Source organism: Ursus americanus, chromosome 17 (assembly GCF_024610735.1).
Source record: "Ursus americanus isolate L20-20 chromosome 17, mUrsAme1.1.p, whole genome shotgun sequence".
Taxonomy (NCBI): Eukaryota; Metazoa; Chordata; class Mammalia; order Carnivora; family Ursidae; genus Ursus; species Ursus americanus.
In genome coordinates, this window is record NC_142143.1 from 30,493,291 (window position 1) to 30,516,548 (window position 23,258).

A 23,258-nucleotide genomic window follows, 5' to 3' on the forward strand; every position below is an offset into this window, starting at 1 on the left:
TGTGAAGAAGATATTCATTGAATGAGAAAAATATGTCATTTTAGTAAAAGAATTAGCTGAAGAAAATAAGCAGCTGGAAGAAGGTATGAAAGAAATATTGCAAGCTATTAAGGAAATGCAGAAAGATCCTGACGTTAAAGGAGGAGAAACATCTCTAATCATCCCTAGCCTTGAAAGACTAGTTAATGTAAGTTTTTTCACATTGGTTTAGATGTTGTTCAACTTTTTTCTAGTCTTCATTGTTTTTGATGAGACATTATGGTCATTTGAATATTTGTTCCCCTGTTTGTTACATGCAAATTTCTCAGGCTGCTTTCAAAACTTTCTCTGTTATTTGGTTTTCACCAGTCTCACTCTAATGTGCCTTGGTGTGTGTAGGTATGTGTGTGCATATATTTGTATGTATGTATGTGTATGTCATTTGGGGTTTGCTGATCTTCTTGAATCTGTTTACTTGTGCCATTCACTACAACTGGAAAGTTTGCCGTTTTAGTTCTTCAGTTATCCATTGTCTCTGGGACTCCAGTGACATCTTAGACCTTTTGATGTTGTCCCACAGGTTTTTGAGGCTTTTTTCATTTTTCCCCCTAATTTTTTATCTTTTCTCCTCCAGACTGGATAATTGCTATTTATCTATTTATAAGATCACCAATATTTTCCTATATCATCTCCATTCTTCTGTTTCAAAGGTCAGCCTGGTAGAGTTTTTTAACAGAATTTGGGAGTTCCCTTTGGCTGGTTATTTTCTTTCTGGGATTCCTCTCTTACTTTCCCGTGACTTTGGGCTCTATCTCTGGTTTTCTTGGCCAGAAGGATGACAGGTCACTGCAACTGTAGCCTGTCCCTTCCCCATGCCACAACTGCCCCGCCCCCGCAAATGCAAAATTCACTCCTCAGTGGTTCTGTCTTCCAAGTTTTAAGTCCTCTTAAAAATCTACTTGTTTTTGTTTATTTTTTAGAACCTTCAAAGAGTTGTTTTTTATATGCACTTGTTAAGTGTTGGAAGATAGGTCTGGTAGGACCTTATGCCACAAACCTAGAAGTGTAGTGAGAATATTTTAAATATTTCAATGCTTAAGCATTGCTACAGGAAAAATATTAGCCATCAAATAGTAGTCTGTTTATATTTACTATAAAGAGATTTGAGAGTTCTACAGTGTTAATGAGTGTTACATAAACTTGAATAAAACATACATTTTAAATTCTTAATATTAAATGTATTGTTTACATAATCTGAACATACCTAGCATACATTATTGCTTCCCAAATTTGTGCTTCCCAAGAAAATATTATTTGTTGAATTGCTTTTTTTATAGTGAATTAGTCAGTAGTTGAACACTCTTTCTTAGCAGCACTGTATTGTTAGCAGAGAGGGAGAGTGATACTGGTGTGTTCAAAACTTCCTGAGGCAAGATCATTTGACAAAATTTATGAGAACCATTTAATTCTCTTTATATGTTACTCATTTTTATGTTCCTTCTCCTGTTGGTAACTTTGTTCGCCTCTGCTATTTTCAATGTCTGAAATGATTCTTTACGCTTTTTCTGTGAACGGCTTTCATCTGTGGTGCTGCCCACTACCGATACCGTGTCGAGATCAAACTGTTTTCCGAGGGAAACTCCACTTAGCGGAGTTATGTGACCAAATACCAACAGGATGGATAGCACAGGAAATTCTGACTTCTCCTATTTCAGTTGACAGCTTCTGGTCTTGCCAGGACCACTGCTCGCCGAGATTTCATCTGCTTCTGTCTTGGGTTGTCATTCTTTTTTGATTGATCTGCTGTGTCTGTAACTCAGACATGATCTAACATCGCCTGCTGTAAGAAGTTTGCAGAATCAGTGACACTTTAGATCAGATATTTCTGGATTATGTACTTCATTTCACTTTCTGTTGCCACAGGTTATTTTTCAGTACTTCTAATCACCATTTAATCTCACTTTAATAAAAGGCCATGTAGACAACATGGTGCTATTTCTCAGCAAGACAGGCAACTAGACCACCATGATGTCTGTCACAGTACCTCCTTCTACTTACTTCTGTCTTCCTGCTATCCACTTTGAATTAGTATAATTTATTATTCCATATGATCCCTGCCCAGGTCTCTTGGGGGTAAAAGCTTACTTTTTATAAAACTTCTGCCTCACGTTATACTCTGGATCACTAACCTTCTTTGCCTTTGCCTTCTTTTCTGAAGCTTTCTTTAGTTTGCAGTTAGTGGTTCTGTTACATATAGTTTCTTTAAAATGCAAATATATTTATATGTACGTACTACGTCAATGTGTACGGGGATGTTTGTATATTTATGCATGCCACTGTTGGAGAATTAGGACCAATGAAGCCTCTTTGATAATATGTTAATATTTGACATACTGTTTTTGCTTATCCAGCCCTTTTGGATTATACTTTGTTACCATACTTCGCCTTTTCATTATGTATGCTTCAATTGTGTGGAGAGGGAGCAATGAAAAATTCACTTAATTAAATGTAGTAACTATTTCATTCCTTTGATCATTCTTTAAATATGGATGCTGCATAGTTTCAAAGTATCTGCATATAAATTATCTCATTTTGACTGTGTAAAAACTTTGTAGACAGATGTAACATTATTTCCTCTTCTTTAAATATAAGGAAACTTAAGTTTAAAGAATTTAAGTCACTTGCTGAGCTAGTAAGAAATTGGTTAGGATTTGAACCCTAATTCTCTTACTCCCTTCCAGTTGTTTTTCTAGTCTACCAGTCTACTAAAATTAGCTAAATGTTTGTTAAATGTTATAATGAGGTAATTACTATGCTTGGTAATACTGATGTAAGTTAATCTAGAGTTTTATAAATTTAGATTCATAAATAAGGAATGGTTTTGGCATAATTTTGTTATTATGCCTGTCCGTGGAAAGAGTAAAATGCCTAAATGTGAATTTTATTTCAAAGGTAGTTCTTTTTTCTTTACTATGATTTTAGTATTTTGCTTCATGGTTTTTCAATATAATCTAAATATATTAGGCTATAGAATCTAAGAATGCAGAAGGAATCTTTGATGCCAATCTACATTTGAAAGCCCAAGTTGATCAACTTACTGGAAGGAATGAAGAATTAAGACAGGAGCTCAGGGAATCTCGGAAGGAGGCTATCAGTTATTCTCAGCAGTTGGCAAAAGCAAATTTAAAGGTGAGAATATTATCAAATAATAGAAAATGCTGAGCACTATGAACATAGTCTTAATATGAAACTTAATTTTTTTAAAAGACTGAGAAAATGCTTGAATTAATTCAACATTAAGAAAACTCCTTTTTGGATTTTTCTTAAATAAGTGGGAAATAAATAGCTTTTATAACATAAAAGAATACAAAAATTCTAAGTCTATACCTAGGTATTTCTAAATATAATTTGGAGTATGGTTTAATTAATGCCTGGTAGGGCATTCATACATTACTTTTTAAAAATATTTAGTAGGAAGAAAAAGTCACCTGCTTTTCAATTTGTCTTTGGTTGTAAGAGATGTGACTCTCATTTCTGAACTGTTTGTTTCCAGATAGATCATCTTGAAAAAGAAACCATTCTTTTACGGCAATCAGAAGGATCAAATGTTGTTTTTAAAGGAGTGGACTTACCTGATGGGATAGCACCATCTAGTGCCAATATTATTAATTCTCAAAATGAATATTTAATACATATCTTACAGGTAGTAAAAATTTTGCATATGAATAACAAAAGTAATTGATAACATGTTTTTTAATTTAGTCTTCATATATTCCTTTGAGTATTCCTTAGAATATTATCATTGATATATATTTTTATTGGATTTTGATATTAAATGGAATTTGATGAATAAAGGCATTCCATTCATCTGTATAAATAGCATGCTGACATATCTGTGCACATATGTGTCATATGAAATCTATGATTGACAGGTAGAATAACATGCAGCTAAGGTGGTAATGTATAAATAGGGGAGCACTTTTTTTTTTTTTAAGATTTTATTTATTTATGTGACAGAGAGACAGCCAGCGAGAGAGGGTACACAGCAGGGGAGTGGGAGAGGAAGAAGCAGGCTCCCAGCAGAGGAGCCCGATGTGGGACTCGATCCCAGAACGCCGGGATCAGGCCCTGAGCCGAAGGCAGACGCTTAATGACAGCACTTTTTTTTAGTGCTGGTTGGAAAAGCAATTTAAGTGAATAAAGTCTGATACAATATTTAGTGAAATGATTAAAATTGTTCCTTTTTTGTTTTAACCACAAGAAAAAGTTTTTAAATCAAATTGCCTTTCATTTATTTCTTCCCTTTAAACTTATGTTAGTTAATCATTACTGCTTTAGAAAGGGTAGTGCTCCCCTGTGTTTGTCAGTTTTGCTGCCTATATTGTGGTCATTATGCACGGTCTAATGAGAGATACTTTGCATTATTTCATTTGAAGTGTGAATGTCCATAACATCATGTTCATTTGAAATATAATTACAAAAATGTGTTTGGAATCAATGAAAATGTTTTTTATTATAAGCACTACTGTTTCCATCTCCTAGACGATCCCTTTGTGAATATACTTGAATTATGATTATATAACTTTAGCACTCTATGAATTCTCTTCTGTAGTATAGAAACAGTGTCAACAAGTAATGGTAGTATGGCATTGTCGTGTTGCTTCAGATAACATTAATTTTTTTTTCAATCTTTATATAAAAAACATATGAGAGGCATTGTGGTAGATTAGAGAGCACCAGTTGGGAATCTGAAAACCTGTTCATAGTGGCGAAACACGTACTTGGACTCCCAGTCCTGAAAGTGATAGATATAGCCAAGGCCTTCAGAGCCACACATGACCTAACTTGTTAAGTGTTGGATTTGCATGTATGTAAGGTACCCACGCCAGTCTTGCCATATGTGTTCAGCAATGGCTACCAACTGTCGTTTTAATGAGCTTTTTAATGTTGAGTTAATCTTTCTAAGTCTGTTTCTTTGTCTATAGAATGAAGTAATTGGAAAGGTTAAAATAAGGGTTGTTTGAATGGAGGCATGAACAAATATGTTCCCAAAAGGGTATGTGAGGCTTAGTGACTAGAGGAAGTTTATAACCACTGGATCTGATAATTTACATGGTTCCTAAACTATCAAATATGATACAAATAATTTTACCAGGTTTATAGTACTTCTCTTTATACATATTGCCTCCTTCCATATGCCTTTAACTAAGATGTTCCAGATGTTATAGAAATTATCTGTGCTGCTAATGGATTTGGTAACTATATTCTCTTTTATATATTTTTCTATAATCTTGTCAGAGTATGAATTTATAATTTCCAATTTAAAATATATTCTGATTTCTTTTTTCATTCTTATTTCTAAACCAATTTTTAGGAACTAGAATGTAAAGAAAATAAATTAAAGAATTTAGAAGATTCTCTTGAAGACTATAACAGAAAATTTGCAGTAATTCGTCATCAGCAAAGCTTATTATATAAGGAATATCTAAGGTATAAATGTTAGCAAAACTTTATAATATAATTGCAGCATATTCTTATTAATGATGAAAGAAATGTAAGAAAATACTTAGATATTTTGTTTTACCCTTCCTTCGTGCCTCTTCCCTTCTATTTTGTGTCTTAGTTTCCTTATCTATAAATTTCTGAGATAGTAATGCCTTTTTCATAGGGTTGTTACAAAATCTAATTGAATTGCATATGAAAATGCTCAGATATGAACATTTTGTAAATGTCAGCCATTAGCATCATTCTTCATCATCAGTGTCATTGATATATTTTCATTGGTAACTGATATGTTTTTCCTTATCTCTATTTCATCTGTATCAACCAAATAATTTTCTTAGAAGTCATTAGAATACCAGATCAAAGGTGATTTAAACACAAAGGGTAATTATGTGGTCTAACAAGAACCCCAAAGCTAATTATAGGGTAGGCAGTGTTATCGGTTGTCATAATCTCCTATTATGGTTTATAAAATAGTTTCAGGAGTTCAAAGAAAAGGGAACCATGCACACTGTCTTCTAGAAGAGGCGTTTTTTTTTCCCCCACACAACTTTTTATATTTAGATTAAAAAAAAATTTCCAGAACCTTCTAGCAGAACAGACTTTGACTCAGATCACATTAGCCAGAATTGGTCCAATGAGCTGTCCAAGTCATATGTTCAAGTCTCAGCCATTCACTGGCAAAGAGAGTGATGCCACTGTAATTTGTTTATGCCAGCCAGATTGCAGGTGACTGTAGAATGTCTCTTGGGTAAGAAACAGTGTCTTACACACCTTCTTTTAAGTCAAATGATTTCTACTATTGTTTGTATTCTAAGTATTTTGCAACTGGCTAACCTCAAGTTTTAAGAGTAGGGTCAGAATATTGAGAATTGATTTCCAGAATTGGTTTGGAATGTTGATTATTTTCCTATTTGTTTTCTATTTTTAATAAAATTTTATAAAATTCAGCTTCAGTTATATTGTAACAGTTGTAGAGTTGTGACTCATGGAATAATGAAAGTAACTTCATAAAATAATTTCTTTACACTGCATTTATTTAATAAAAATAGAACTTCCAAGCTAAATCCTTGTCGAATGGAATTTTGAGATACTCTGTTATCAGATACCAGTAGCCATGATGCCTCTTGTTTTCCAGTAGTTACGTATTTTATTAGGTTTATTATATTGTTATTTTTATTTTTTTTAAGTGAAAAGGAGACCTGGAAAACAGAATCTGAAACAGTGAAAGAGGAAAAGAAAAAACTGGAGGATCAAATCCAACAACATGCTATAAAAGTAAAAGAATATAATGTAAGTAAAACTCTTTTAAAATCAGTATACAGTATCGTACAAACCAAGATAGCTATGTTCAGCAAGTAATAGAAATGTGTCTTTGTGCAGAATTTGCTCAGTGCTCTTCAGATGGATTCAAATGACATGAAAAAAACACTTTCAGAAAATAGTAGAAAAATCACAGTCCTGCAAGTGAATGAAAAGTCACTCATAAGACAGTATACTACTTTAGTAGAAATGGAGCGACAGCTTAGGAAAGAAAATGGGAAACAGAAGAATGAATTGATAGCAATGGAAGCTGAAGTTGGTGAAAAAATTGGACGTTTGCAACGATTTAAGGTACATCTGATTTTTTTTTTTGATTCTATAAAAACTTCCAAGTATGAGGAAGAGAGGATAGTATAATGAACAGCCATCACCTGGATTAGTAGTTATCATTTATTAACATTCTGCCATAAATGCTTCATCTGTTCCTTGTAGGAATAAATTGTAGACATTTCTTCCCTGAATATTTTAGTGTGCATCTCTAAAAAAAAAAAGCCTTTTTTTGTTTACATAACACAATGATTTTATCACGTCTAACAAAATGGACAATAATTGCCTTACATTATCTAATGTCCAGACCATATTCACATTTCCTCAGTTGTCCCAAGATCCAGTCAAGCACCCTGCATTGTATTTGGATTCTTTAATATTCATAAAATCTCCCGGGTTTCTTTTCCTCTGTGAAAAATGTTGAAGATTTACCTGATTATTTTCTTTTGTAATTGTGCTTATTACGCTTTTCATTGTATTTACTAAAAGCTGTGAAGCCTTGGGTATGTCAGGTTAAACATTTTTGGTAAGAATACTCCATCCATAATCCATTGTACTTTATAAGTAATACTTTATGTTGCATCACTTCAAGAGATGGAGTGTTTGGTAGTCCCATGTTTCATGCGTGGTTATTGTCTTGAGGGGCAAACAGCCATGTATCTCTATTATTAAGTGATTTAATTAACTGGTGATATTTTGGTACCATGCAAATAACCAGTTCTTTACCAGTCCTCCTATTGGCTTTAGTATCCACTGATGATTGTCGTTACCCGACTCAGTTATTTCATTAGGAGTTGCATGTTGCATGTTTTCTACGTGTATTAGCCAACAGGCTTTTGTAAAATAAAGAGCTTTTCCTCATCAACCCAGCCTGTTCGGTTATCTTGAAGTATAGTTCCTACTAGAAAGACAAGATAAAAGTTTCATTGTTTCTTTTAATGACTAGTCTTGAGAAATCAGAGTTGATATACTCTACTTGTATCTGTTTGCCTGACCTCCCCAGCTTTTTCTTCTTTCAGTATCATTAGACTCACACACTTAGTTGTTATTTGTTAGTCTTAATTTTGGCCAGTTGGAGCCCTTTAAAGCCGTCTCTTGTTTCCTGTTGACAAGAATCCAGTAGTCTTTGAACCAAGTTTCAAATGTTGGTTTGTTTTGTGGCACAGGATGTTCGAGATTCACCTTACATACTTTGATCCAGATTTGGAATAAATCATTACTCTAAAGAACCCTGATTTTTTTTTAGTGGGTACCAAAAACTGGTCACTAGATAATTACTGTTCTTGCAGTTTCATTGCTACTGGTCCCTTTCAGTGGACAAATGAGGAAAATATGTGTATACTTAAACCATGAGTTCATACTGTTATCTCCAATTCAGATTTAATATAATGGGGTTAGGAAAGGGTATGGAGTTGTTATTAACCTTTGATTTTTGTACTCGTATTTTCTTTTTCTTACATGGAAATCTGTTAACATTAAAATAATTGCTCTTTACTATAATAATAGGATTCATATTAATATAACACATTAGGGGCGCCTGGGTGGCGCAGTCGTTACGCGTCTGCCTTAGGCTCAGGGTGTGTCCCAGAGTTCTGGGATCAAGCCCCGCATCAGGCTCTTCTGCTGGGAGCCTGCTTCTTCCTCTTCCACTCCACCTGCTTGTGTTCCCTCTCTCGCTGGCTGCCTCTCTCTCTGTCAAATAAATAAATAAATAAAATCTTTAAAAAAAATATATAACACATTAATTTGATGATAATCTTGCATTGGTATTAACAACAGCAGCAATGCTACCAGATTTAGTTTAAAATTTCTTTATAGTTCTTATTTTCTTTAGAATAACTTTCAGTGGGATGTATAGTCAAGGTAATATATTCTACAGTAAATTGAAATAATTTTCTTTGTGTGGTTATCCTATAAATTTAATATATAGTTTGGCTCATTTGTTTTGCATTTGTTTTCAAACTCAGAGGTTACTTTTGTTTTCTTTTCTTTAATTGATTTGAATATATAAAATATTTGCATGTTTCAAACATATAGTCAGAGAAATCTTACTTCTGTCCCTATACCTTTGACTCCATTCTGCCCTACTTGCTATAGGTAACTGATGATCCTTTTAATGATTCTTTTTGAAGATACTAACAGACACAGGAAGGTGCATGCTGTGTGCGCTCTTTTACACCTTGCTTTACATCTTGTCTTAGATAGCTTATTTTAAGCATGTACATGTGCAGTTTACATGTCCACATTTACATAGGATCATATAAACACAAAATAATTCAAAGTAGAATTAAAATGAAGTTGATTTCCTTACTATTCGCTTTTAAAAATAGTAATAGGTGAAATTGTCATGCTAACAAACTTATTTTCAATGTGATCTTAAAGCTGAACCCTGATGCAAAAAGGGACTTGTTGAATAATGAAAGCTATTTTTATGTGGACATGTAATAAGGAAATTTTGAGTCTTAAGAAATGTTTTTGTGTTTTTCTTGGAGTATTACACATATAGCTAGTGTGTGAGATAGAAGGGAAAGAAGAACTAGAATGCTTCTCTCAACCTGATTGTTCAACCTGGATTTGGGGGCTGGTGCATTTTTAGGGGATTGGAAATAGGAAACTCCTCCCCATCCAAAGAAAGTGTGAAACCAAACTCCAAGGGTAAGGTAGAATAATGTGTTCTTACTTAGATGGAAAAGAGAATCTGTCAAAATGAGATGTGAAGCACTATTACAAATATTTTTTCCTCATTACTGTACTTAGAAGAAATTTTAACCGTAAATTCTTTATCTTCCTCACTTTATAAATTTGGTTATTCCTTGTACTACTTCATCAACTTACTTTAGAGAGAAATGAAAGTTCAGATATTTCTTCTTAGTGTTAATACAGTGTCTTTGAGTAGTGACTTTTTATAGTTGTATAGCTGATGCGTAGAACATGAAATAAGTAACTTAAAGCCTTTCATATTATTTATTAGAGATAGCTATGATCGAGAGAAATTTTTTTCTCATCAAGTATTGTTTCCTTCATGTGACCAAAAGGTTTTCTCTTACTACAAAGCTTCTCTGTATAACTGTAATAAGCAGAAATAGCTAAATCATAATGTGGTGATGCTAATTTTGCCATTCAGCTAACTAAAGGCTAATTTTTTTTAATCTTATGAAATTTAGAAAACCCATCCAGAGATACATTCTGAGTGATATATTTTCTTGCTGCTGTGTATTGTGCTTTTCTGAAATTAATTGAATTTCATTTCACTGTGATAGTTGTGAAAGAATTCCCTTTATTTTTATTCTTATTTAAAATTTCTAAGTAATATTCTTATATGAAAGAAATTATTGTAATATTTTTAATACATGAGAAATCTTTTTCTAAAAAATGATTCTAAAATCTGTTTTGCTTTTAGCTGTACTATCTTATACTTCACCAGAAAAAAAATACACCAACGTAACTCAGTGTATCCTTGTTTATATAGGAAATGGCCATTTTCAAGATTGCAGCTCTCCAAAAAGTTATAGATAATAGTGTTTCTTTGTCTGAACTAGAATTGGCCAATAAACAATACAATGAATTGACTGCAAAGTACAGGGACATCTTGCAAAAAGATAATATGCTGGTTCAAAGAACAAATAAGTTGGAACACTTAGAGGTAAGTTTATGTGGTCCTTGAACCTTGTAATATTAGCTGTTTTTCTTGGGTGATACCGGTAGGTGCAGAATGATGACTTCATCCTGCCATCCTCCCTTAGTCCACTTGCATAATTTTATTGAATCAAGCCTCTTTTCCCTAGGCACTTAAAAAAGAAAAAGGGGCATGAACCAGATAGGGAAATTGTAACCAGAAGAGGAAGCATCATTAAGTTCCCATCCCTTTCTCTTCCGCCTGATCCCAGTGCAAATTATTTTCTCATAGTCCTTGGCTTATTATGTTCCTTGGGATGATGTAGCTGAGAATGGCTCTTCCTGGACCATGGATGAGCTCTGGAAATTCCCATCCTTTCTTATTGTACAGATAAGAAAAATAGGATGAAGTATTATAAGTTTCATTCAAATAGTATGTGAATGTGGCCCAGAACCCTTTGTAGTTCTCTTCTAGCCACTTGACTATACGTTTAACAGTAGGCAAAACCAGCTCCTGATTTGTTCATCTTCCTCTTCAGAAATAGGGGCTTATGTCTTTTGACTTATTCTCTTTTGTGATCCTCTCCTAGGACAGGAATGAGGTCTAATTTTGAGGCTTCATAGATTGTACTTGTGTAGAGGGACGCAATCAGTAAAACACCCGAATGTCATTTTATATAGCTTTGAATGATTCCTACAAAATTATCTGAGTTATTTATTAATACTAACTATAAGGAATCATGATCAGTTTACTTTTTACTGGTATTGCTAAAGAGAGATGATTATGTTAATTTTTATAGAAAATGTTCAATATAAGGTGTGGTAATAATTTATTTTACTTTTTCCTCATCTTTCATGCCTTTTGTCCTCTTCCTCTGAAACATTTAAAAATCCTATGTAAGAAATGTGTTATGTAGATAACATACCAATAAGTAATTTTTAACCTTTATTTATCTGTTTTTCCAAAGAATATTTTTCATCTTTCCTTAAAATTAAAAAAAAATTGCATTTGTGTTGTATCCCTTCTTCTTCCCACATCTCGATTATAATTCTGAATATATATTTGTCCCTGTTGTCAGTGTCTTAGTTTTATTCTTTATTATGTGTTTTGTGGTAGCCATTACTCCAATCCCTGTCTCCCGTGTTACCTCCCCCTTACTGCCACCACAATGATTATTCTAAACATGAACCTGACCATGGGACACCCTGCTTCAAACCTATCAACAGCTGCCAGTCACTTGAAGAATAAAAGTCAAATTCCTTTCGTGATTAGCCCCCCCTTACCTCATGTCATCTCCTGTGATGCTCTGAGTACTTTTACAATTTCGGTTTTTGACACTGTACTACCAGCTTTCTGGAACACAGTGTTTTTTCCTAGATATGTTTTTTCACACCTGCTGTTCCCTTGTCTAGAAAGCTCTCCCCCCTCTCTCAGCTTACGTGCTCAGTGAATTCTATTCAGACATTATCTTTTTTTTTTTTTTCAAAAGCATTTTTCTTTATAGAACAAAGTCCCTCTGTTTATATTAGTTCTGTCTTGTACCTACCTGGTTCTGCTATTTGTATCACGTGAGTGTTTGATACGTCTGCATCCCCGACTAGAATATAAGCTTCTTGATATCAGGAACTCGACTTAATTCATGTTTGTGTGTTTAGTGCCTCCTGTATGGCACACAGTTAAAGCTGATAAATGTTGACCTTGAGAGAGTGATTAATGGTGTAGAGCCATGGTGCCAAGGTCATCAGATGTGGTGATTAGGAAATCATTGATGCCTTTTGAGAGTGAAGTTCTTGAGAGTAAAGGTGATGAAAATCAAGTTTCAGAAAATAAAGAGAGTGGGTGATAAGGAAATGCAAAAACCAACTAGAAATTTGATGACAGAAGAAAAGAGAAAGAGATGTGGGCTAAGTTAGAATCGAGAGGAAGATTTTTTTTTTTTAAAGATTTTATTTATTTATTCGACAGATAGAGACAGCCAGCGAGAGAGGGAACACAAGCAGGGGGAGTGGGAGAGGAAGAAGCAGGCTCATAGCGGAGGAGCCTGATGTGGGGCTCGATCCCATAACGCCGGGATCACGCCCAGAGCTGAAGGCAGACGCTCAACCCAGGCGCCCCCGAGAGGAAGATTTGTTTTATCAACTTTTTTCCTTTTAAATAAAGGAGACCAATGTAGTTTGAGGGGAGAGAGAAAGAAAATTTAGAGCGAATAGGGAGAGAACAATTGAAGGTTGGAGAGGAGGTGGTAAAAGGGTGCATGCATGCACTGCCAAGGCGGGGGGCTGAGAATAGGATCTGGAGCAAGACCAAAGTTCTCCTTGAAAGTCAGGAAGTAAGAGAAAAAAGGGTAAAAAGATGTTTAAAACACTCTAATCCCTCTTTTGTCGTTTTTCTATGTATTTACACTACCTAGACCAGGTTGTAATTATGCCTGTTACCGGAAAGTCATATTTCATTCCCTTACTTTGCTTTTCTTTTTATTGTAACATCTACTTTAAAGAAAACCTCATTATCCTGTTTCACCATTCTTCATAACACATATTACCTGACATTGTGTTATATATTGGCTTCTTTTCCAACTACCCCCCCCCACCAAAACACAAGTTCTAGGATAGATTTGTTTATCATTAAAGTCCAGGGCTTAGAATACCTGACACATAGTAAGCATTCGGTTTGTTAAAACAAAGAAAAAATGAGCATATTAACTTTATGTGCCAACTCCTACATTTATGTGTCCAGCCTGACTTCTCAGTGCTGTAATGGAATTACCTGCTTTACTCCTGTTTTAGTGGGATCTCAAATTTAACATATCCAAAATCATCTCCTGACATCTGTTCTTCTCACATAGTCTTTTCTGTTTCAGTATGCACTACTGTTACCTGCTTAGGGAAGGCAACCTTAGAGTTGCTTTCTAGTCATTCCTCTCCCCTGCCGTTTTTATTTCCCGAATATAATTCATTCATTGTGTCCTCTTTTCTCCATCTTCACCACTAGGACCCTATTCATCAGGCCTTTATGATATCATCTTAATTTCTGATTTCCCTGTGTATTCCTTTATTTATTCTCTGCATTGCCTTCAGAATGATTCTTGAAAACTTCCTCCTCAAAATCTTTAAATGGTTTCCTACTATATATTAAGTTAAATTCCAGTTCCTTATCTTGACATACCATGCCTGGCCCAGTATGGCCCCCTGTTCTCTCTCCCACTGTCCCTCAGAGCACTCTTCGCTGTTATTTTTGCTGACGGTGCTCAAGTCTGCTAGCACCCCAAACTCGGTCCTCCATCAGAGCTTCCGGGTTTGTCAGTACATCAGCTCTTCCCCTGGCTGGTTTCTTCTCAAGACTGGCTCCTTCTAATACTTTTGCTTTCAGCTTAAATACCACCTCTTCTTTAACCACTTTATCTTCATTTGACTCCTTTTGTTTTTCTCTGGGTCCCTACTCTGTATCTTTCTGGATCTTTATATTTTTAATGATTGTTTTCTTTGCTTACCTGTTCGCCATGTGCTGCCTTCCACACCCTCCCTTACACCCGCCACACACACATAACCACAGACACCAAATGGTGAGGCCTGGGAAGGCCAGAATCTTGTGTTTCTTTTTACCGTGGACATGCAGCACCTCACTGATAGCACGCCGGATGCTCAGTAACTATCTGTGTGAAACAGGGAAGTGAGCAACCTTCATTGTGCAGGTTGTGAAGTTCTAAGTGTTCTAGCTTGGCCAAGATGCACGCGGCAGAAGCTAATGCTCAGAAGCCACAGATCGGATACACGGGATTTTGATGATTATTTTCAAATAATATTTTCTGTATGTATGTGTGTATGTCTGTGTATGTGTGTGTGTGTGTGTGTGTATGTATATATTACATGTAGGGGAGCTCCTAATTTTGTTTACAAAAAAACTGGATGGTGAGTTTTAGGAGATACAAGTTAAGGCAATGTCACTGCTGTGGTATTAGTGTGAATTACAATGTAGTTTCGCAGTGACGTTTCTGTTTTATTCAGTGTGAAAATGCATCCCTAAAAGAACAAATGGAGTCTATAAATAAAGAACTGGAGATTACCAAGGAAAAACTGTACACTATCGAACAAGCCTGGGAGCAAGAAACTAAATTAGGTAAGTATTAGGACTCTGATAATATAAAGTGATGAAGAGCTAATAGTGAGTATTTTTCATTTATAGTTCCTTTTCTCGATTAGGTGCAAAGGAAGTATTTTGATAAAAATGAACTCTGCCTCACAGTTTAATTTAGCAGGCAGTTGATGTGTAATATCTTGTGCTAATCTCTACCAAAATTTGGTTTTTAGTTATTTAATTAGATTTAGTCCTAGTGAAATCATATATGTTAAAAAATTATGACTAAGCATTAGCTATTTTGAACCATTTAAATAACAATCAAGACTGGTGATGATTTTTAAATATCTATATTTTAGTGGTAGTATTGGGAATTTTCCACTGTGTGTAAAGTTCTCTTGGGAATGTATCATTTGATATATTCAAATTAAAAGGTCACCATAAAAGGCAAAAAAATTTTGAAAAGAATTTATATAGCCCAGAGTTTGACTATTATTATTTTTTGTATCACCTTATCCATGTTTACATGAGCACTGGGTATTGTGTGGAAGTGTTGAATCACTATATTGTATCCCTGAAACTAATATTACACTGTGTGTTAACTAACGGGAATTTAAATAAAAACTTAAATAAATAAATAAAGTGTAAGCATGACTCTAATGGAAAAATATATACTTTAAACTATATTTAACATTACATACTATATTCACTTAGTAGATGTCAAAATATTTCTGTTTTATTCGTCTTCTTATACATACAAATATTCATGCAATATCTTACCATTTCAGTGATTAAATCACTAGGTTTTCTTATTTTTGCAATTGCTTATGGTGCTGCAGTGAACATCTTCAGGTATATCTAACAGAGATATTATTGTCTCACAGGATATTAAAACCTTTGTGGCTCCTGCTAGGGTTTTCCATGTTAGTTTGTCAAATGGTTATCCTAGTTTATGGCATTTAAATATTTTTTTTATCTTACTAGCATTGTGCTTTATAATTTTCAGATAAATTTGCTCCTTTGGATAAAGTATTTTTGTATGTTTGTTTTCTAGACCTTAGAGCTCTAATGCTATTTAAGGTTCCTGTTACAAAATAGAGCTGTTTTTTTAAATTGATAATTGGGACATGTAGTACGTTAGTGAAACGTAACATTGGGCCTAACATTATCTAAAATAAGCTATTTTCAGAAATGCAATTTTTAATTCATTAAGAGATTAAAAGCAAATTGACTTCCATGTAGCTTCTACATGAAAGAAGGTATCTTATATCCTAAGATATAAAAAAAGAGTATACATACAATTGTGGTAAGTTCTCTGTTCATTTTACGCTATCTCTCTTTAATAAGTGCTGGATTCCCTCTAGAAATTCCTAAATTTCTATGAGGAATAATTTTTATTATCATTTGACTGATGAAGAAACAAGTTCCAGAGAGATGAAATGGGATAGGCAGTATCCAAACAGGAATAGAGCTAAGACTGGAATACAGGGTAGTCATAATTCATAAGGCTCATGTGTTTTCTATGGAACTGTGTTGTTGCATCCTTATCTATGATGGCTAAAATATTTGGGATACGATTTTGGTAACGGCTTGAGATTGACTTCTTATTGTTGCATATAGGAAATGAATCGAACATGGATAAGGCAAAGAAATCAATAACCAACAGTGAAATTGTTTCTATTTCCAAAAAAATCACTATGCTGGAGATGAAGGAATTAAATGAAAGGCAGCGGGCTGAACACTCTCAAAAAATGTATGAACATGTAAGGACTTCACTAAAGCAAATGGAAGAACGTAATTTTGAATTGGAAACCAAATTTGCTGAGGTTTGATATAATTTTTATCATGCAATTAGAGTAAGAATTAGTCATGTTAGGCATTGTATTTTGTGAGAGATTAGTTTGTATTTCTGAAGTAACATATTAGTCTAGTGCTTGTGTTTCATGTAATGTATAAATAAAAGAATAAAAGATGTATTTTTAAATCTGAAATGTTTAAAAAGAAAAAGGTATTTCTGTAAATGAGTTCTTATTTCTCATCAGCATTACATTAGAGTTAATGCAAAAAGGTATTATTTGCTTAATAATGATGTTGCCTTCCACTACCATTGTTCATTTAACAAATATTTATTGAGTGCCTGTCACATGCTGGACACTGTATGGGGGCTGGTGTTAGGGTAGGAAACAAAATAGGCAGTAATCTCTACTCTCAGGACTTTACATTTTAATAGTAAGTTTTAGTCTTTTTTGACATGGTCAGAAATATTGAATTGGCAGTAAATAATTCTGCAAATATTCAACAATTAATGATGAAAAAGAACTCTTGAAATGTTTACTTTGAGAATTAGTATATTTTTTAAACATATCTCATTTTGTTTATTTTAACTGAGTCTCTAAATATGTTAATAAGATTTTATTAACTCATATTTATTTATAGATGATTTAATTGAAGTAAAGTATAATGTGAATACCACATTTCAAACAAATTTAAGAAAATCAGAGATTCAAATATTAGACTGTGAGTTGTCTAATATAAATGACTTTTGGTGGGTTGGTGTATAACCAGAGTTTTTATAATCTGTTTCTGACTCTTTCTCTTTACCCTCGTCAATCTATTCTTAGTATTTCATCACACCCAATTCAGTATGACTTGACTAATGCCAAGTAAAGAGAACTGCAGTATGGTAAAAGCGAAATTGAAAGGGAAAACCTCACCAAAAACTGATACATCTGAACTTTTTTTTGTTACTTTTTCTTAGCTTACCAAAATCAATTTGGAAGCACAGAAGGTGGAACAGATGTTAAGAGATGAATTAGCTGATAGTGTGAGCAAGACAGTAAGTGATGCTGATAGGCAACGGATTCTAGAATTAGAGAAGAGTGAAATGGAACTAAAAGTTGAAGTGTCAAAGTAAGTTCATGCAAACTTTTCAGTTATTAGGTGTGTCTACTCTAATTTGTCTTTAAGAATTCTAATTACAGTGGTTTGAGGTAATACTCTTCATGGAATTGATACTGATTGTTTTTATTTTTCTTTTTTTGTAAGAACAAGATTAAATAATATTAACAAGATTAATTTTTAATAGGCATAAATAATAATATTAAAGAGGAAATAACTTCCCAAGACTTTTATTTTTTAGAGTCCAGGAATAGTTTTGCAGAAAGCACTGAACTTAGAATTCAGACCCTATGCAACCTAGTTCTTCCACATACTGATAATTTTTTGGAGGAAAGTGTAGTGGTCATTTAATTTACTTAAGCTCAAGTTTCTTATATCTGATAAAGGGTTAGTATCCAAAATACATAAAGCAATTATACAACTCAACACCCAAAAAACGTAATCTGATTAAAAATGGGCAGAAGAAATTAATAGGCATTTCTGTACAGAAGACATCCAGATGGCCAGCAGATGCATGAAAAGATGCTCAGCATCACTTATCATCAAGGAAATGCAAATCCGAATTACAATGAGATATCACTTAATACCTGTAAGATTGCTAAAATCAACACAAAAAACAAGTATTGGCGAGGATGTGGAGAAAAGGGAACCCTCCTGCACTGTTGGTGGGAATGCAAACTGGTGGAAAACAGTATGGAGTTTCCTTAAAAAGTTAAAAATAGAACTACCCTATGATTCAGTAATAACACTACTAGGTATTTACCCCCAAGATACGAAAACACTAATTCAGAGGGGTACATGCACCTCCATGTTTATAGCAGCATTATTTACAATAGCCAAATTACGGAAGCAGCCTAGTGTCCATTGATAGTTGAAAGGATAAAGAAGTGGTATGTAGAATAATATTCCAGTAGTCCAGTCGTTGGAATATTATTCAGCCATAGAAAATTGAAATCTTGCCATTTGCAACAACATGGACAGAGCTAGAGAGTATAATGCTAAGGGAAATAAGTCAGTCACAGAAAGACAAATACCATATGATTTCAGTCGTGTGTAGAAGTTAAGAAACAAAACAAAGGAGCAAAGGAAGAAAAAAAAGAGAAAGACAAACCAGAAACAGATTCTTAACTATAGAGAACAACTGATGGTTACCAGAGGGGAGCTGGCAGGGAGCTGGTTTGGGTTAAATAATGATGGGGATTAAGGAGTGCACTCATGATGAGCTCTGGGTGATGTATGAAAGTGTTGAATCGCTGTATTATACACCTGAAACTAGGATAACACTGTATGTTAACTATACTGGAATAAAATACAATAACATAAATATAAACAAAATAAAACAAAATAAATATATTAAGAAGTTGCCACAGCCACCCCAACTTTAAACAACCACTGATTGATCAATCCTGATTAATCAGCAGCCATCAACATTAAGGGAGAACCCTCCACCAGCAAAAAGATAATGGCTCATTGAAAGCTTAGATGATGGTTGGCATTTTTTAGCAATAAAATATGTATATTTTTGTTAATATTTATTTTGAGACGGTATGAGCAGGGGGAGGGGCAAGTGGAGAGGGACAGAAAGAATCTCAAGCAGACTCTGCACTGAGCGCGGAGCTGGATGTGGGACTCGATCTTATGGCCTTAATACCATCATGACCTGAGCTGAAATCAAGAGTCAGACGTTTAACCAACTGAGCCACCCAGGCCCCAAGCAATAAAATATTTTTTAATTAAAAAAATAGAATAAACTTTAGTTTCTTCACTTTTTTAAGGGAGTACTAGTATCTACCTCTTCTTCTTGTTTGGAAGGATTGATATAAAAATATGAAAAATTGAGATTTTGCTTCAGTTTACATTTATTGAGAACTATGTACTGTGCTAGGTATTAAACACATATTAACTCATATAATTATACTTAAAAACCCTAAAGTAACATCATGATTTTTATTTTACATGTGGAAATAGTGTATTCACTTGGAACACAAAATATATGTAAGGAATAAATACTGTGTGCCAAGTAGATGCTGTGTACTCATTCTCCTGGGTAATTTTGTGTCAGTTCGGTAGAAAGGTAACAGGAGCCATAAGGTGATCTGTCAAGCACAAATAATTATTTGTGAAAAGGGTTTTATGGCTTGCCCATCATAAAGTTATTTTTTGGAGCCTTGATAGCTCTTTGGGAATGTCTGTTATTCTCAACCCATTTCACTACGAAGGACTCCATATTCTTCCTCTTACCTCATAGAATTCACCTTTTGAAATAAACTAATTTATAATTATTCATTTTATTATATTTTAATTTTTAAAACTTATGTAACTGACAATTCGACTTTCTAATAAATATAGGAAACCTGACTTCTCTGTCACAGTGAACTGAAATTCTTGCCCAAAGTAAAATGCATCTTATCTCTGTGCTCTTACAATAGTAGTCTTATAGGGAATTTAATAATTTACCATCAAGCTCCCCCTATTTTTTTAATTGTAGTAAGCATATAATCTTTTTCACATTTCTTTTTTTTTAAGATTTTATTTATTTGAAAGAGAGTGAAAGAGAGCACAAACGGTGGGGAGGGGCAGAGAGAGAAGCGGACTCCCTGCTGAGCAGGGGGCCCAATGTGGGGCTCGATCCCAGGCAGGACCCCAAGATCATGACCTGGGCCGAAGGCAGATGCTTAACCGACTGAGCCACCCAGGTGGCCCTCTTTTTCACATTTCTGATAGCTTATAAACTAAAACATATATTAATCCACATAGGGAACCTAGGAATTTTAAATTTCTGTATTCTTAACTGTACAATTATGTCAAATAAACCTACTTTTACCTTATTCTAACTCTGCCAAACTAGGATAATAAGTATCTTATGAAAAAAGTGTGGGAGAGCAGTTCTATGGCCATATAGATTTGGAAAATGCTGTATATGTATAGTTTGAAATAATTTACTTTAAAACTTCTCAGAACATTTCATACAATACTATGTATTATGAATTTTCAAGGGGAAGGGATGTTGGGAATGGAGTTTTTTAACAGGTGTTAACCTCTCACGAAATTACATTTCATGAAACAGTTGAGGAGATTTTGCTTTAGTATTTGATACTAAGATGCTGGAAATTAGCGGCTTTTCCAAGAGTCTAGAAATCTGAAATACTGGTATTTACTTAGAAAATGTACCAGATTGTTCCTGAAGCATCTTTTCTCTTCCCAGACTGAGAGAGATTTCTGATATTGCCAAAAGACAAGTTGAAATTTTGAATGCACAGCAACAGTCCAGGGAAAAAGAAGTAGAGTCTGTCAGAATGCAGCTGTTAGACTATCAGGTAGGTACAGTATTGGCTCTTCTAAATAGATTTTTTTCTTTTTCCTAAATTCACATTAGATATTGGGTGATTTTACAGTTTTAATCAGAGACTATGTCAAACAGAAGCTCCTATTCTTGTTAATTGTAACCTGATTAGAAAAACTCTTTAATTTGAAATATCATTGATGATACAGAAAAGCATTTAAATACCTACAAATACATTGTGCTGGCCGCTAATCGAAGTTAAGACCTGAGGAGAAATAGATAGGTCAGTCTTTGAAAACAGTGTTTTCTCTTGTATTGCTATGTAGCTTTTCACACACATATTGTCCCATTATAAATTCTTTCAGGATTAAAAAAAAATGTCCACACTAGTGTTATACCAATATTGTTATTTACATATGAAAGTTGAAAAAAAAGCGGTAATATGCCAACTGTTACTTAGATGCCAGATTTGGATTTTAAATATGTTTGATTCTGGGCTTTTTTTCTTAAACAAGTTTTGATAATTAAAATTTAATTTAATTTAATTAAGGCTAGGCTAGATTTTTATAGGATCTCATGTACCACACTTCTAAAAAATTTATTCAATAAGCTGTGTTTTAAATCCATGATAAGTGTCATTAGAAAAACTTGAAACCAACTATAAATATATACTTTTTCTGTTAGGCACAGTCTGATGAAAAGGCACTGATTGCCAAGTTGCATCAACACATTGTCTCTCTTCAAATTAGTGAGGCTACTGCTCTTGGTAAGTTGGAGTCAGTTACATCTAAACTGCAGAAGACAGAGGCCTGTAATTTGCGCTTAGAGCAGAAACTTGATGAAAAAGAACAGGCTCTCTATTATGCCCGTTTGGAGGGGAGAAACAGAGCAAAACATCTGCGCCAAACAATTCAGTCTCTACGGCGGCAGTTTAGTGGAGCTTTACCGTTGGCACAACAGGAAAAGTTCTCTAAAACAATGATTCAATTACAAAACGACAAACTGAAGATAATGCAAGAGATGAAAAATTCTCAGCAAGAGCATAGAAACATGGAGAACAAAACAATGGAGATGGAATTAAAGTTAAAGGGGCTGGAAGAGTTAATAAGCACTCTAAAGGATGCCAGGGGAGCCCAAAAGGTAAAACATGGACTTTCAGTTCAGTATTTCCGAAAGAGTTACATAGTAATTTTAAGTTCTTCATATGTAGCTACCTGAAAAATGCTTACTATATGACCAAACTTCCAATTATAAGTTATTAATATAGATTTTATAAGTTAAAAGTTTTGGCTGTTTGAATGTGTATTTGTAAAAATAAAATGAGACTCTTCTAAACAATGGTTTTGGTAGAAATGCTTAGATAGTATACTATCAAAGAACTTTCAACACGCTAGTAAAGTTTATATGTATTAATTACATACTAATTTTAGTTATTTGTAAACATAGAAATATTTGAAGAATGTTATATTAAGATCATACATATTTTTTAGAAGAGTATGAAAATTCTAAATGAACTTTGCCTGTGTCTCGACAAAGGATAATTTTTATCTTATTATAGGATATATATTAATTTAAATTGAAATTATTAGGATCAGTGGAGAAGTATATATATAGGTAGTGCTTACATTTGTACATTTTATTTGTAAATGTTTAGGTAATCAATTGGCATATGAAAATAGAAGAACTTCGTCTTCAAGAGCTTAAACTAAATCGAGAATTAGTCAAGGATAAAGAAGAAATAAAATATTTGAATAATATAATTTCTGAATACGAGCATACAATCAGCAGTCTGGAGGAGGAAATTGTGCAGCAAAACAAGGTTTCATTTTATATTTATTTCGCTGTTTTGTTGCTAAGATATTAAACATAAGAATATTGCATGAATGATTGCATTATTTTCTTGATTGAATGTAGCTCCCATTATTATTCTTAGAAAATACTGTTATTGAAGGCATTGAAAAAATTTATTGTTGTAATGGTAGTTTTATTTCTTTTATTTTTATTTTTTTAAAGATTTTATTGAGAGAGAGAGAGGGAGAGCGAGAGAGAGCAAGACCAGGGGGTTGGGGGGAGGGAGAAGTAGGCTCCCTGCCTCTATCCCAGGACCTTGCGATCATGATCTGAGCCAAAGGCAGACACTCAACCAACTGAGCCACCCAGGTGCCCCATAATGGTAGTTTTAAACTTAAAAGGACCAATACGTAAATTTCGTTGGTAAGTTAATTTTTATTTCGATATTAGTTATTTGACTTTCACAGTTACAAGTTTCAGCTGACTCTCAGTGATGGAGTGCAGAAGGCAGCTTGGTGTAAAGCC

The 23,258-nt window shown here is 33.9% G+C and overlaps 1 protein-coding gene across 9 annotated transcripts in view; it reads left to right on the plus strand.

The window, feature by feature from the left end:
• CEP290 (centrosomal protein 290) overlaps nt 1-23,258 on the plus strand; it is an 82,478-nt gene that overhangs the window by 25,329 nt on the left and 33,891 nt on the right. For all 9 annotated transcript variants that reach the window (XM_087868876.1, XM_045780000.2, XM_045780001.2 and 6 more), the window contains 13 exons: nt 45-187; nt 3,004-3,168; nt 3,533-3,682; nt 5,354-5,469; nt 6,672-6,774; nt 6,865-7,095; nt 10,541-10,714; nt 14,692-14,803; nt 16,382-16,587; nt 17,520-17,671; nt 20,865-20,976; nt 21,627-22,082; nt 22,597-22,761. In XM_087868876.1, coding sequence (XP_087725002.1) covers nt 45-187; nt 3,004-3,168; nt 3,533-3,682; nt 5,354-5,469; nt 6,672-6,774; nt 6,865-7,095; nt 10,541-10,714; nt 14,692-14,803; nt 16,382-16,587; nt 17,520-17,671; nt 20,865-20,976; nt 21,627-22,082; nt 22,597-22,761 — 2,285 coding nt within the window. The remainder of the gene's footprint in view (nt 1-44; nt 188-3,003; nt 3,169-3,532; nt 3,683-5,353; nt 5,470-6,671; nt 6,775-6,864; nt 7,096-10,540; nt 10,715-14,691; nt 14,804-16,381; nt 16,588-17,519; nt 17,672-20,864; nt 20,977-21,626; nt 22,083-22,596; nt 22,762-23,258) is intronic.